This window comes from Battus philenor, unplaced genomic scaffold (assembly GCF_028537555.1).
Source record: "Battus philenor isolate CCGP_79_NKW_IND1 unplaced genomic scaffold, ilBatPhil1.0.hap1 SCAF_1, whole genome shotgun sequence".
In the NCBI taxonomy this organism is placed as follows: Eukaryota; Metazoa; Arthropoda; class Insecta; order Lepidoptera; family Papilionidae; genus Battus; species Battus philenor.
Window position 1 is genome coordinate 12,188,593 of NW_027181661.1, and position 14,198 is coordinate 12,202,790.

At 37.9% G+C, this 14,198-nt stretch overlaps 1 protein-coding gene across 3 annotated transcripts in view; it reads right to left on the bottom strand.

Annotated features, from left to right (window-relative positions):
- Vps13B (vacuolar protein sorting 13B) overlaps positions 1–14,198 on the bottom strand; it is a 73,678-nt gene that overhangs the window by 31,804 nt on the left and 27,676 nt on the right. For all 3 annotated transcript variants that reach the window (XM_068761876.1, XM_068761799.1, XM_068761721.1), the window contains exons 27-47: positions 13,846–14,012; positions 13,462–13,562; positions 12,846–13,029; positions 12,576–12,692; positions 12,046–12,109; positions 11,733–11,926; positions 11,431–11,542; positions 10,839–10,885; positions 9,660–9,795; positions 8,874–8,974; positions 8,256–8,426; positions 7,227–7,330; positions 6,367–6,529; positions 5,882–6,092; positions 5,205–5,333; positions 4,750–4,860; positions 3,728–3,869; positions 3,217–3,335; positions 2,306–2,390; positions 1,101–1,314; positions 178–355 (exon numbers count right to left, since the gene is read on the bottom strand). In XM_068761876.1, coding sequence (XP_068617977.1) covers positions 178–355; positions 1,101–1,314; positions 2,306–2,390; positions 3,217–3,335; positions 3,728–3,869; positions 4,750–4,860; positions 5,205–5,333; positions 5,882–6,092; positions 6,367–6,529; positions 7,227–7,330; positions 8,256–8,426; positions 8,874–8,974; positions 9,660–9,795; positions 10,839–10,885; positions 11,431–11,542; positions 11,733–11,926; positions 12,046–12,109; positions 12,576–12,692; positions 12,846–13,029; positions 13,462–13,562; positions 13,846–14,012 — 2,850 coding nt within the window. The remainder of the gene's footprint in view (positions 1–177; positions 356–1,100; positions 1,315–2,305; positions 2,391–3,216; positions 3,336–3,727; positions 3,870–4,749; positions 4,861–5,204; positions 5,334–5,881; positions 6,093–6,366; positions 6,530–7,226; positions 7,331–8,255; positions 8,427–8,873; positions 8,975–9,659; positions 9,796–10,838; positions 10,886–11,430; positions 11,543–11,732; positions 11,927–12,045; positions 12,110–12,575; positions 12,693–12,845; positions 13,030–13,461; positions 13,563–13,845; positions 14,013–14,198) is intronic.

Below are 14,198 nucleotides of genomic sequence, written 5' to 3' on the forward strand. Positions count from 1 at the left end.
TAATTAAGTGTGCCTCTAAACATCTATAAATATCTTTTTGTCTGCTTAATTTACTCTTTGGATTATTAATAGTCCTTAATTTACATTTGTATGATTTTAGAAAATTCCTATGGAATTTACAATAGCTATAACTTCGGAATATTGGAGACGTTACATCAATATACTGTATCCCGATACCTTTATAAGTTGTCGCAGACACTGATGCGCATGGAGCAAAGAATCGAGCGCATGCAGGTCAGCGGGGCGTACGTCAAGAGTTATGGCGTCGGTGTGTAGCGCACAACGCAATCCAGCCTTCCGGCCCGAGCCGCTCTCGCTTCGTCGCCACCCTTCCCAAGAAGCTTCCATCGTTCCCCTGTACATACTTTCAGCATTATTTAACAGTAATACATTTTGCTCTTAAAAAAACCCGCAAGATATAATAAATCATTTTATAGTCTAATTTAATATCACGTGTGTGAAATGATTAAATTCCGTTCAAAAGTTCCGGAAAATCAATACTTAATTATTTATTTAGAAAAAAAAAAAAACACAGTCAGAAGCACTTGCATTAAAATGGTACAATTAAGCGTTATAACAATTAAATATTTTGACGTAATTACTTATAGATTATATATACAGCATTGACAATATTATATTATAGTAAGTTCATCATCATCATAACATCAGCCGAAAGACGCCCCTGTGAGGCATACGCCTCCCCCAAATAACGCCAAGCAGGTTAAGATCTAATCAATATATATCAGTAGACTATTTATAACAAAATTAAGACATCATTATTCATCTCTAATTTTTGGACAAATTAAATTAATATTATTTTTTTACAACCGGTTAAAGAAGCAAATAAACGTAACTAAAATTAAATGAACCAAAAAATATGATTTCGTTTAAAATGAGAAGTTAATACATTTTATTTAAAAGGGTGATAATAACATACGCAGTAAATACATGCACGACAAATAAATATTAACGCTTAATGGGTAAGATTAGATAGTTTTGTTGCAAAGACTAAGCATTTACTATAAATAAACTATTTGGTATAATTAACTGCAACTGTCCATATACATATAATGAAATAAATAAAAAAATATATTACAAACCCGACAGTCGTAGGCAGCAGTAGAGGGTGTCTGCAATCATGCGGTGCGCCTGCGGACGCGAGCAGTGCACGCAGTAGCACGCGCACACTTAGTCTGTCTGGCCGAGAAGCTGCGATCACGTGGGCGCAAGCTCCGCCCCAGCCCCCTGCTCCTGCGCCGCCGCGAACGCCCACTTGACCAGTATTCAGCGATATGCTCTCCAATCCTTGTCGCCCTGCGCAAGAAACGTCTCCGATTAATATGCTTGGATTCGCTGTATTGGACACTCACCATCCCTTAGCGTGAAGAGTGAAAGAAAATATTATGAAAGCATGAGAGAAAGGGAAGAATGTCAGGTTATATTGGGTAGAAGCGCTCGCGGGGACGCAGGGGAACGAGTTGGCCTAGGGTGCGGCTCTGAAAATTAAAAGGAGACCGGAATATGAAAGATGCCCTATTCCATTTATCAAGCGTTAGCTTAGGCTGGATACGCTTGGCGAGTGGAATAAGAGTTATTTGAAAGGCACGACGGCTTCGGCAACGAAGAAGTTTTCTATCGCCTATCGCATGCTTTGTCAAGATGAGCTGGCCACGGTTCTAGCCTAAATGTTCACGGGGCACCGAAGATTCTTTGAATACCTGCATAGGTTCAAAGTCAGGGGGTGTCCCTCGTGATCCGTGTCTGGACCAGACCGTGGTGCACTAGACTACCGGCTGTCCCGTATTTGACGCAGTAAGAGCAGAATACCAGTCTCTGTTAGCAGAGAGAACAGAGAAAGAGAATATGGCCTCACTGGTTAGTAAAGAGGTATGTCGCTAGACCTTTTTGAAGTTCTGCAAAAAGGTAATAGTAAAAATAATAAAAAGCAATAAACAAATAAAAGAACAAAAGCAATGAAAATAATAAACAAGTGTGATAAAGTAGGTTATAATAGAAATGTAAATTAAGTGCGATATAGATAGTAACAAATAATTAAAAATGATAAAAAATAATAAATGTAAAGTTCTAGAATTATGGAAAGGGATGAAAGACATTGTGACTGAAATTAGAGGAAACAATGAAAGACATTAGATAGGTATGGAATTAAAAAAGAGAATAAAATATTATATAAATAAAGGTCCTGTCCCCCCATGACAAGGGTTGAAAGCCCCAAAAAAACGAGGTCATATACAAAAATATGCTTGAATTCACAAAATTAGGTTGATGTGAAAACGTTTGTACGCACCCATTAACCTTCTCACTCTACACACAAAGGACTCGTTCGGATCCTCTTCTTTCACAGCATCGTTCCAATTTAATTGTTTCTTCACCTGTATGCAGATAACTTGCTGAGTTATAAGACGGACGTGGTAATAGTTTTTACTTAATAAAAACTGCTTTAAAATTAAAAAAATAAACAAAATTTACAAAGGTATTATAAATACAATATAATACTTTTAGTGAAAATACAAAAATAAATAAACACTTTTAACTCTCTACACATACATTTATATATATATACATAAACACAGGAACACTCACTACACTGCACGCACTAGTGTGTGTGGGTGTGTGTGTGAGCGCGTGCGTGCGTGCTAACTGCAAGCTAACTACATCCTAAATTCACTAGACGCGGTATATCAAAGTCAAAATAGCTTTATAATATCACCTACACTCATCATCACTACAATCGTCTATAATCGACAGCTTAAAATTGATTTTACATTGCTTCGTAACGCGCCAAGAAGTGAGAGAACTAACAAACAACTCAATGCTGCAAGCTGCAATGATTTTTGGGACGATTATTAAGAAACACAAATTTTCTTTCTAATTTGTTCACTTAATAAATTGCTTAAATTTACTAAGACATAAATTCACCGCGTAGCTTTGTACTTTGTTTTAGAATCATATATACTGATTGTATCGTACAGATGAGTGAAATACTTCACGGAGCCTAATAACGGGTACTTTAATTTATTTTTATTTCTTTGATTACAGATCTATCCTTAATATATTGGGGAAAACGCATACAATGGTTATTACTGAATTGTCAATAAGTTGGGGAAGATATGCTATTTTAGCTTATTTGGTATTGCTATTAGTTTCCACAATAAATTTAAAAAATCACGTAGCAACGCAAAAAAATAGATTACTAACCAATTGTATGATGGTGTGCATTCGCAGTAGACGGTCAGTGCAGACATCAAACAGCACAGGTCGCTCCACGTCAATGTTTAAGGTGCCGCGACCGCTCGACATGCCAGCACCTGATGCTCCTGAAAATGTTACACGCCATTTACAACATATGTATATATATAAATACATATAAGGTAATTAATACATATGTACTGGCTGATCACGATATCCCTTACAAAAGTATGAGGCCTAAAGATTTGAAATTTAGTAGGAATATTCATTTCGCTGAATATAGGTCAGCTAAAAACTAAATATTTTTAACAAACCAAAAATTCATATAAGAGCTTAAGGTAAAAAATATTACCAAGAATTTTATGAAATCACACAAAATTCAGCGCGGGCCAGGCAAAGGGGGCGAGGGGCAGCTAATATTCAAAATATTGATTAATCGTTTTGTGGTGTTGGTTGGTTTTTATTTTTGTTTTTTGCAATATAAAAATATAAAGATGCTTCTGTGGCAAGAAATTCGTACCGATCGATGGCAGCACCAACTTGAGTGTAGCGAGCGCGGGCGGAATGTCAGTGAGCGGGTCAAGTGCACCTCGCTCCGTGCTCAGCAAAACACGACGCGACGCACCGCCGCCCAGCGCCACGCCCGCGTCGAACAGCGACAGCTTCAACCATAACAGAATTGAATATTTTTAATTCAAAATATCTATATTCAACCAAATGGTTGTACGCATCTTTGAATCGTCAATTATTTTAACATAAGTAATAAGCTACCACCGACATAGAATTATGATTCGCTGAAAAGAGCCCGCCAGGAACTCAAGTGTTGCTCTTTACAAACGAAATTTAACAATGTTTGATTTGTAAGTTATATTATTAGGCATGTAAATGAGCCAACAAACTAAGTTCCATGGATATCGATCAACTAAACACTCTTGAAATTTATAATAAGATATATTTGATAATAAACTTTAATTTTATATTTAAAACAAAGAAAAGGAAGGTGTTAGATACTTTGCTGAACTTTAGACATGAAAGATTTTCTTTTTATCATCTTATGATTCTTAGCAAGCGGGTTTGCGATTGCAATTTTACGTTGCTGCTCATTCTTTGGCAACTGGTCCCTTTGGCGTCTCGTAAGACACTAACGTCTTGATATGTCTATTTTACGCCAGACCCACACTGCAAGTGTTTCATTGTGGTGATCTTTGCCTTACAGTGGGTGTCTATCGGCTGACATGAAGATAATGATTACTTAAAACCAATGATAATAATTTTTTCGTGACTTTGCTGCAAATTACCAGCTACAACAATCATAATACTTTTTAAAGGAAAAATTTTCTCTTTAGTTCAAATTCAAATTCATAGGCCAATTTAAATTCGGACGCTGTGGTTTTTGGGACACAGTCACGGTTTGTAGTTTTTGTAAATATGCAAATATATCACAGCGATCACACCTGGCTTTCATTTTCTTGGTCACGGTGAATATATTTTTGTAATATTAAATATTTCATACAAATCAATAGCTGATGGTTTCTGAAATACCTGTAAAGTTTTTTGAGTGTCCTTTTGCCAGTAGTATAGATTAGGTTGTTTCATTGTCAACTGAATGAGTAAGAGAGTTCCCTCGGACTTCCTTGTGGGGGGCAAAATACTCTGAAAACGTAAGAATGCATGAATATTATCATAAATTTATTATTAATAATGATGTTATGACATTTGTTATATAATTATAATTAAACACAAAAATATACGAGTCGCTTGTTAATTACAATAAAATTTATCATAAACATTATCTTCCCCATCAGATTTCGTACTGGCAATCTACGTGATTCTACATAGTTATTATTCAGTACTTCCAAATCAGGACATAAGTCTTGCAATGTACTTAACAAGGGCGTCGATCTACGTCGTAGGTAGACATTCTATGTTCCGAATTGAATTCCTCTTATTAGAGTCTAACAAAGTGATGTACTGAATACACACACAGGAAAGCTTACCGTCAAGTCAGGATGAGATTTATCAATGTCCGCAGGTTTGATGTTATCAGTAACACTAGAACTGCCCGCAGTTGCAGCTTCGTGGGTGTCGTCTTTCTTATTTGCCTCTTTAGTTTCCTCAAAATTCACCTAGGGACACAAAAATAAATCCTGTACATCGGTCGCTAAATAAATTAATCTTAGAAAAGTTGTTAACGAAAAGAAAAGAGAAATCAATTGTTCAAATAAAAGTATAGATAATTTTAGTTCAAAATCTGATTTATGTTCATAAGAATGTCCATAATTTAAAAAAAAAAACTAGAATTACGCATAAGCTTAGGTCTGGAAGTAAAGATTAGCTTGTAATACTCATATAATTAGCAACTTTTTTTGGCAACAGTACGGTGTTAAAATATATTTAATTTATGAATTTAAGAAATAATTTAAAAAATTCTATTATTGTATGAAGTATTCTTTAAATGAAAATAAACTAAAGAAGTGTTACTGTATCAAGGATATTTTGAGAGTAACCGCAGAAATACTCGACGAGTTTTTTGTGGGGTAGTTTCAGATCAAGGTGCTTTAGGAACCAACGTAGTTTTAAGTCGAAGAATGTCTTTAGGGGGGTAATATAACTCTAGTTTCTAGCAAATTAGTATTTAATTATGTACACGAGAGGCCACTTGACTAACGCTTACATTAGGGCGCGACTTATCCTCGCTTGCAGCTGCGGGGGCGGCCGGCGGGACGTTGCCGGTGTTTGCGGGGGGCGTTGGCACGTGGTCGGATGTCGCAGGCTCTTGCGCACGTAACGGTGCCAGCTCTTCCGCACCGTTGTCCACTGCATATAGCGTTGCCTCAATCACGCCCATTGTCACGAACACCTCCAAATACTCCCACGGGTTTACGCTAAAACATTACATACAATCATATAATCAATATAACAGGTTTCAAAACATCTCTATCTTAACTGATAGACGCCCACTGCAAGGCATAGATCTCCATCAAGGTGGCCGTGGTCATGGTCGGTCTTACATGACCAGCAACCGGCGATTTCTAGCGAACTCAACTATGTCATCGGTTTACCTGAAGGGGTATCGTATCCACGCCGCGTCTACCAGCTTTTAATTTATTACGTAAATTCAAAATAAAAATGCATTGGACAATTAGGGAGCAAACGTACAGGTGATTGGCGAGAGCAATGGAGACATTTTTTTTGACAGGTCCCGCTGGCTCGTCGCTGAGACTGGGTTTGTTCGCGCTTTGCGAGCCGGCAGAACCGACGCCGGAGTCGGCCGTGCTGTGCCCGGCCTCCGTCCGCAGCGGCTCGTTCCTAATCACACGAGCTAAAACATTACAATCGTACATAAAACTACTGCAACATGTTACTTTACTAATTTACTATACTTTCTATTTGTAACCTAATATAAGGCTGTAAGATAAGACTTGTAAATGGATCCTAGTTTAACTAAATTATTATTTTGTACGCATTTAGACACTTACAGATGTAAATTTTCATTGGAAATAAATAAACAAACATTTTTAAATATACATATATATATATCGTCTTTAAGGACATCGAGCGATATGTATGACGATGTACCAAATCTTGAATGGAGCGGGACCACTTTTCAATCATACATTTATATGCTTTTATAATTGCAGTGTATCTTGAAGGATTATTTGTTCCAGTCGGTTTGTCCATTATTCCATTCGTGTTGGGATGGTCCAGGTTTCTGTCTCCATATGAGTTTGCAATATTGCCAATTCCTATGTCCAAATGCGTACATTGGAAGAGCTCATGTGGCATGTATGATTATGCGCAACACTTTATTTTGGTAATATATTATGATCTCTTTTTTAGAGTGGGAAATAGTGCCGTATAACTAGATGCAATAGATATAGGTCGAAACCGGTTCAAGAATGATCTTATAGAGAAGATAAAATTGTCTCAATATAATCTGATCATAGTGAAATTACTAAAACACCTGTGCTGTCTAGGTTTTTGTTCGTATATACAAATTAATTTAAATAAAAGCTCACGGGGAAGGGAAGCGGCGGGCGGGCTGCTGTCTTGCGGCGGTATCTCGCTTCCGCTCGGTGTGTATGGGCATGCCTCCAGCTCTTCAACTTCCTCCGTGTCACGCCTGCTAAAATATCACACATGAAATAAATATGTACGAGTTACCCCTTGAAAATGTTAGCATTTTTTCACTAAAATTTTTATAGTTAAATCAATTGCTAAGTAATTTGATTCTTTAAAGTATCCAGCATTTGTCTTACATCTATAGCTTTCGATTAAAATTTTAAACATTTATGAACACAATCTGTTTTAACTTCTCTGTATACATACCTATACATTATGTGTTAGATGTTGTGCAAACATATCAAATAGTCACTATTTGTTTTAATAAAAATATAGTAATTGACTTGTTAATTAATACATATTACATATACAAGTCATTTTTGGTGGTTGACAAATAAAAATTAACTTGTTCTAGTATAGTCATATTCAGAGACGCAGATGTTAGTTGTGAGTGAATATAAGATTTTTTTTAATTGTATTGTAAACAATATTAAACCAGTGATGTCGGCCGACCTGACATCGCATTTCTTTAATAAAATACAAGCTCAGCTATTATTATTTCCTTATATAAAAAAGAAAATAATAATAAAATAATAATTAGTAGTACCATCAGCAAACAATGCTATCTCATGTTTTTTTTTTCTATGGCTGGTAAATAATTAATATTAATAAGAAAAAGAATCGTACATACAATAGACCCTATAGCGTCATGGATCCTTTGAATTATATAAGTAAAATATCAAGTCAATCCTCATCCGTAAATTGTAATTAAACAAATAAATAAAAAAAAGTATTCTACCAACAATACTAAAGTAGAGAACCACGAGCCGATAACCACAGCATTTGTAGATTTTTCATTAGGAGGACCGACGCCACATTTTAGGTCTGAGGAAGTCGCTGGTCAAGACCGGTCACCGTGGCGAACAGTGGTCGTCAAGATCAAATGAAAAAAGCGTATTGCGTTAAATTTGCGTTTAAAGTAAGACCTGTGTACAAGAGCCGCACGCATGTGCGAGAGGAGGGTGACGGCGAGCGAGAGCTGGTGCAGGCTCAGCTCCAGCGCGCAGTCGGACGCCAGGTTCAGTTCGAGGGCAGGCCCACTCATCAACGTGCCGCCCGTAACCACAGCCGGCGCCACCACGCACTCCAGCTCCACTCTGCGCATAAATAACTAAACTAGAGTAATTTTGTGATTAAAACCTAAAATGCGTAACCAAGTTGATAAAGTAAATATACGTTATTAAAATAAACATATCATAGTTTTACTGAACAAAGTAGTGTGTGTGTGTGGTTGTCTATGCGCATATGTGTGACTGTGCGCGTTACGCTCATCTGATCCCATATCATCTCATCCCTTAACTTATCTCATGCCGTCCCATTCCATCTCATCCCAGCGTGTTCTATCACACTTCATCTCATTCCTTTTCATCCCATATAATCGTGTCCCATCTCATCCCATTCTATCCCAGCTTATCTTCTCTCATCCATCACATCACATCCCGGCCTGGCACATCACATCGTATTAATTTTAAATAATCCTCACAATTTTAAGAGTAAAAAATTATGTAGTATATATTATGTAATAATATACAAGAAGCACTTACGGTTGCAAAATTGGTGTGATAACAGGTGAAATTATTGGCTGGCTCCATTTCAATGCCGGATTTTCTCCGCCTGTGCCTTTCATTATTTCAGCCTCACTGACCTAAAAATGATAACTCACTTAAATTCTCAAAACTGATAGCAATTGTACACGTCATCACAAAATACGTTCAGCTGCCCCGACAGACAGAATTCAATAGTAAAAGTTAATTCATTCATTCGCATTTTTTAAGAAAATTCGAGAATGTTTATGTACATTTAGCTGTCTTTATAAATGCCATTTTGTTGGATTATTTTTTATCATGTTGTGGGCAGGGTATGATGCCTTTGCTGTGGAAATTTTTGGACTTCTATTATAATAAAAAATGTGAAAAAAAGTCATTTTGGTAGTCCTTCCATAATGTTATACTGGCACTGACTAAATAATTCTAAAAAAAAAAACCAAAACAGGTGAAAATTGAACGGTGAAAGGCATAGGCTCCAAGGCGGATGCATTATTACCTCCCAGCAAAGCTCTCATAGTTGTTGCCGGGTGGCTAAATATGTGTTATTATGATAAAAGTACATTTTCAAGTTAATGTTTACTTTTTTTTTGGACCGCTGTAGCTATCTAAATGATTTTTGAAAATTCCGGCAGGACGCATGGGACGCCTAGCTAAAGACTTCTTTTATGGTAGCAAAGCACGAGAGCTCGAGAGGTGCCTAGGCTCCGCTTGGGTAAATGTCTTTTAGCACGAATTCGAAGAATTTGGCGAAAATAAACCAAGTTCGTCGTGGGTGTAACTGACCTCTTGGCGCACCAGTTGGTGGAAACGAGCGGATCGCAAAGCGACACCACGCGCGAGTGCTTCGTACTGTCTTCCTTCTGGTGCTCCTCCGTTAGTTCCCCAAGCACCCACCTCACCGCACGAGCTTACTACGCGTCTGTAAATTTTCAAAGTTTACATGAATAAGGGCCCCCAGTAGCTGGACTGACGACATGGTCATGGTCGCGGGAAGTCGCTGGATGCAGGCAATGCCTTGCAATGAGCGACTATTGGCTGGCATGAGTAAATAATACTAAGTTACAATTAAAGGCGGCATTGAAATGTGGTCTCCTCTCACCATTGGCCTGTTTGACAAGCTCAAAGTAGCTTAACACTCCATGGCTCTATGGCTCGTGATTTCTCTACGAGTAGAAATGTGAAGAACCCTAGTCGAACGAAAATAACCGACATAGTCTAGAGTATTGGAAAGTTAAACTCGCAGTGGGCAGGCTGCATAGCGCGCATAACAGATGGCAATTCAACACTAAAGTTTTCGAGTGAAGACCTCGCATCAAGCAAGTGGCAGCATAGGACGTGCGTCCACAAGATGGTCTGACAACCTCTTCAAGGTCGTTGTAAAACAAGTTTATATTATAAATTTAGTTATAAATTAATAATATTTAGCCACTTCCGCACATGCAGTCAGTCAGAGTCTCTGTGTTTGGCACTAATCGGTGTAACATAACTCCTGAAGATGCCCCGTGGAGGGGAGAAACACGTGTTGAGAGGTTTGGTGGTGCGGTTGTGTGATTCGCATTTTTTGCCGCATACGCATTTATCAGCGGGCTGGCGGGCGGTGCACTTTATTGCACGACTACCACTGCATGTGCGGAAGTGGCTAAATATTGGTCCTTTTTTTACTTAGGATGGACCTACGCAAAGTAACGCCTGATTCCATTAAATACAAGTTATAGAGACTGCTTCCAACCGAACCTATCGGAAATCTATGAGGAAAGCTTATGTCAAGTAACGGACGTCCTCCGGCTGATGATATTCCTTCCAAAAACACGAAAACGTATCATTGAGAAAATGCGTAGAAAAAGCATAATGCCTATTAAAGCAACTGAGAGGTAAAACCTACTTCAATATCATTTAATATTATAGATAATACTTAAGGTATATACAATAAAATAGATGACATTCTGAACATCGAAAAATTACCTGCAAATGGGATTTTCTGGATGCGGATTAACGGTGATTTTTCCAATCTGAAACAATCCATAATTTATTATTAGTTTTCAAGTTAAAGTGAGCCTTACAAGTTTTTTTTTACTTAAAATAAGATAAGATTGATTGGAAATTACGAAACAACTTGTCGTCCAATATCCCTCGGTGCCTTAAGACGGAAAGCCTGTGATCAACGTTTTACCACGACTTACGTCATTACAACGTGATTATTTTATTTCGGGCCTCATTGTTGCGTTTACCGTTGTTCAACGAGGGTTATGCCCGGAATTTCTTTACGAGAACGAATGAAGAATGTGGAAACTCGTAGACAAGAGTGATAGATAATGTGAAGAGTGAGAAAAGAGAAAATAGAATAAACAGTGATGGAGATAGAGAATGCTAATAATAGAGATAGAGATGAAATTCACTATTAGATATTAGAATAAAGAGTACGAGAAGCTCCAACGGAGCCATATAAAAAAAACCTGGTGTTAATCTGCGGTGGAAATCTGTGGTAGAGGCCCATCTCCAGCAATGGAAGTCATTCGGCGGAAATAATTATGATGATGATGATTGAAATACTAACCATAAGCATCAATGTGTCATCTTCAGTGCTCTCTCGGTTCTCTTCATTAATTAACAGCAGACGTAAGCCTCCAGCTGTCAGATAAAAAAATGGAGGCTGCCACGAGTTTTCTCTGTAAAACACATAGTACATGTCGATTTCCCAGAAAATTCATGTAAACATAGGTTTTAACTAAAAAAATTGTTAAAAATATATTGAAATAAGGGTTTATTTTATTTAATTAAGGTTTTAAACTGTACTAGATTCAATAACATAACCTAACATAACCATGTTAGGACAAAATTAATAAGTGATGTACTAACACAGGCGGTTGATCTGACAGTGAATATGGGTGTGCGGAACAGATGACTGGAGCGAGCACGTTCACGAGGCAAGTGGACTCGGCACGGGGGCGCAGCAGCCGCAGCACGACGGCCGCGTGCTGCACCACGCTCGCCTGCAGCACGGCCTCCAGTGGCGCCACCGTCGCATACACCTCCCACATCGTGTCCAACTGCTAAATAACAAACATTCACATAACAATATACGTTCGTTTGCATAATAAAGCACTTGTTTTATCTTTTGTGTCAACATTAGCGGTTATTTGTTAAGTAAAGTAATTCTGAAAGTTATTACCGATTTTTGTTCCAGTAACTTTGGATGAAGTTCCTCCTTCCAACTAGCGGGTAGATTGGATATTCTGAAAAATGAAATCTTAAATCAAAGGGCCGTTCATAAAATACCTTCGCTCTGAAGGAGAAGTGGATCTATTAGTATGACAAGAGAAGACAGGAGTACAACGGGTACTTAAATGCCACTTATATACATATCGAATATTTAAAACATTCTCGGAAATCTGATCAGTAAGTCAAGCTTTTGTGGCGTAATAATATTTACATAGGAGTTCACAGACTGGTTAACGTGATGTCACAACGAGGTTTTTATATTTTAAGGTAATGTAACATTTTACATAACATGTTTCACGTATGTACACGTGAAACATACGTTTTATATAATACATTACGAATAGATTTTAAGAACAGCTTCCAACCAAGGAATAATTATATCAAAACTATTAAAATAAGTAAACTTAAATTCAGGGAAATTTACAGTTATTTTGTACAACGTTGAGCTACTGAAAAATGGACAGAAATTACAAGACGTACTGCGCTTGTGTAATAGTCAGCGAAAGGAAGTGGTTGTCTTCTTTGGCGTCAACGGGCTCCCGAGCTTCGAGCACACGCCCGCCTAGTGCACCCGCTTCCCACTCGTCACTATCCGATCTGTAAAGAATATATGGTTGAAAGGCACTTGTAACATTTATAATAATTATGTAAAATTTATAATATTATAAAAGAAGATCATTGCTGTTGTTTTTTTAAATTATGTATATAATTGTACTAAATATAGTTTATTGCTATAGTATTGGCACACACCGTCGGTAGTGTCGCAGCGATGCGGAGGCGACCTTCAGTTTAAGCTGGCTGTAGTGCGGCTGCAGGTCGATGGTGGCGATTATGTCGTCCGCCTCCGCAGCCAGGCGCGCCCGCTCCGCCGACACCGCCAGCATCGCGCGCGACACCACCCACTGCACCCACACAAACGTCTTCGTATGTCCCACTGAAAAAGTAATGTGAGTAAAGTAAGAAAAGTCACGTTAACTTAAACCTTGAAATTAATTAAAAAGAGAGTCAGCTAAGGACGTAGGTATGAGATAGTTTTTAGATGATGTTTGAATCGTATCATATTTCTGTTGCTCGCGAACAGTGAAAAAGGCATCGAGATGTGAAGTAAATTCTTACTTAGCCTTTTTGTTCTATTACCACTTTTTCTAGTTCCACTTTATCATCGTGAGAATAACATTGGGATATAACAAATTCAATACCTCTTACTATTTTTTAACGTTAACGAGATGCGAGACATTAATAAAATATCGTGTAGCAGCAACAAATAATTGAGATAGTTCGTTTTCTGTCTTAATAGAACACAGTGTCGCTTAAGAACTTTTTTTAGCCAACAAACAAGTCGAAGTCAATTAAAAACGATACTCACATGATATCGCACTTTCTTCGTAGATTGGAATTAATTCCGAACGATTTTCGCTTAGCGTATCTTCTGAAGGAGTCTCCTGTTCTTCAATTTCAGAAACTGACCTGTAGGGTATCGTAACATAGAGTGTAAGAGTAGAAATTGATAATTTTTTTAAATATTCTGCATTATCATAGAACAGTTTTTCACGGGAATTTTTTAAAGGGAACTTACTACACTCGCGCTCTATCTGCAGCTTGCTTACGCGATCGAATCAAGTACGATCATGTTAAGATCGTCGGCAGATGGTGAATGCAAGCTGCTTCCAACATGGCTTCTGAAAATCTATGGCGAAGGTCTATATCCAACAGTGGACGCTGAAATGATGATTTAAAATAAAAATATTACCTGATGAAACTTTTACTGACAGGCGTCACAGCGGTAGTAGGTATGGAGGGCGCTGACATCAGTAAGGAGGGCCGAGAGTGGGCGTGGGCGTGGGCAGAGAACGACGGACGTCTCAGTAGCGCCATCAAATGCGAGAAACAATGCAGCGCGTCCGCCAACACTCCCACCTAACAACCGCGTATCAATCAATGTAAACTTTTATGTATATTGTACATATCTTACGTTGAGACTGACAATTTTCTTATACGAATGCTAGATATTTTTATAAGCTATTTGGTTGTTAAAATGTAAACTTTAAAACGCAAAAACCTGTGTAAAGGTAGTTTATGTCGAAACTGTTAGATGGCGCACTG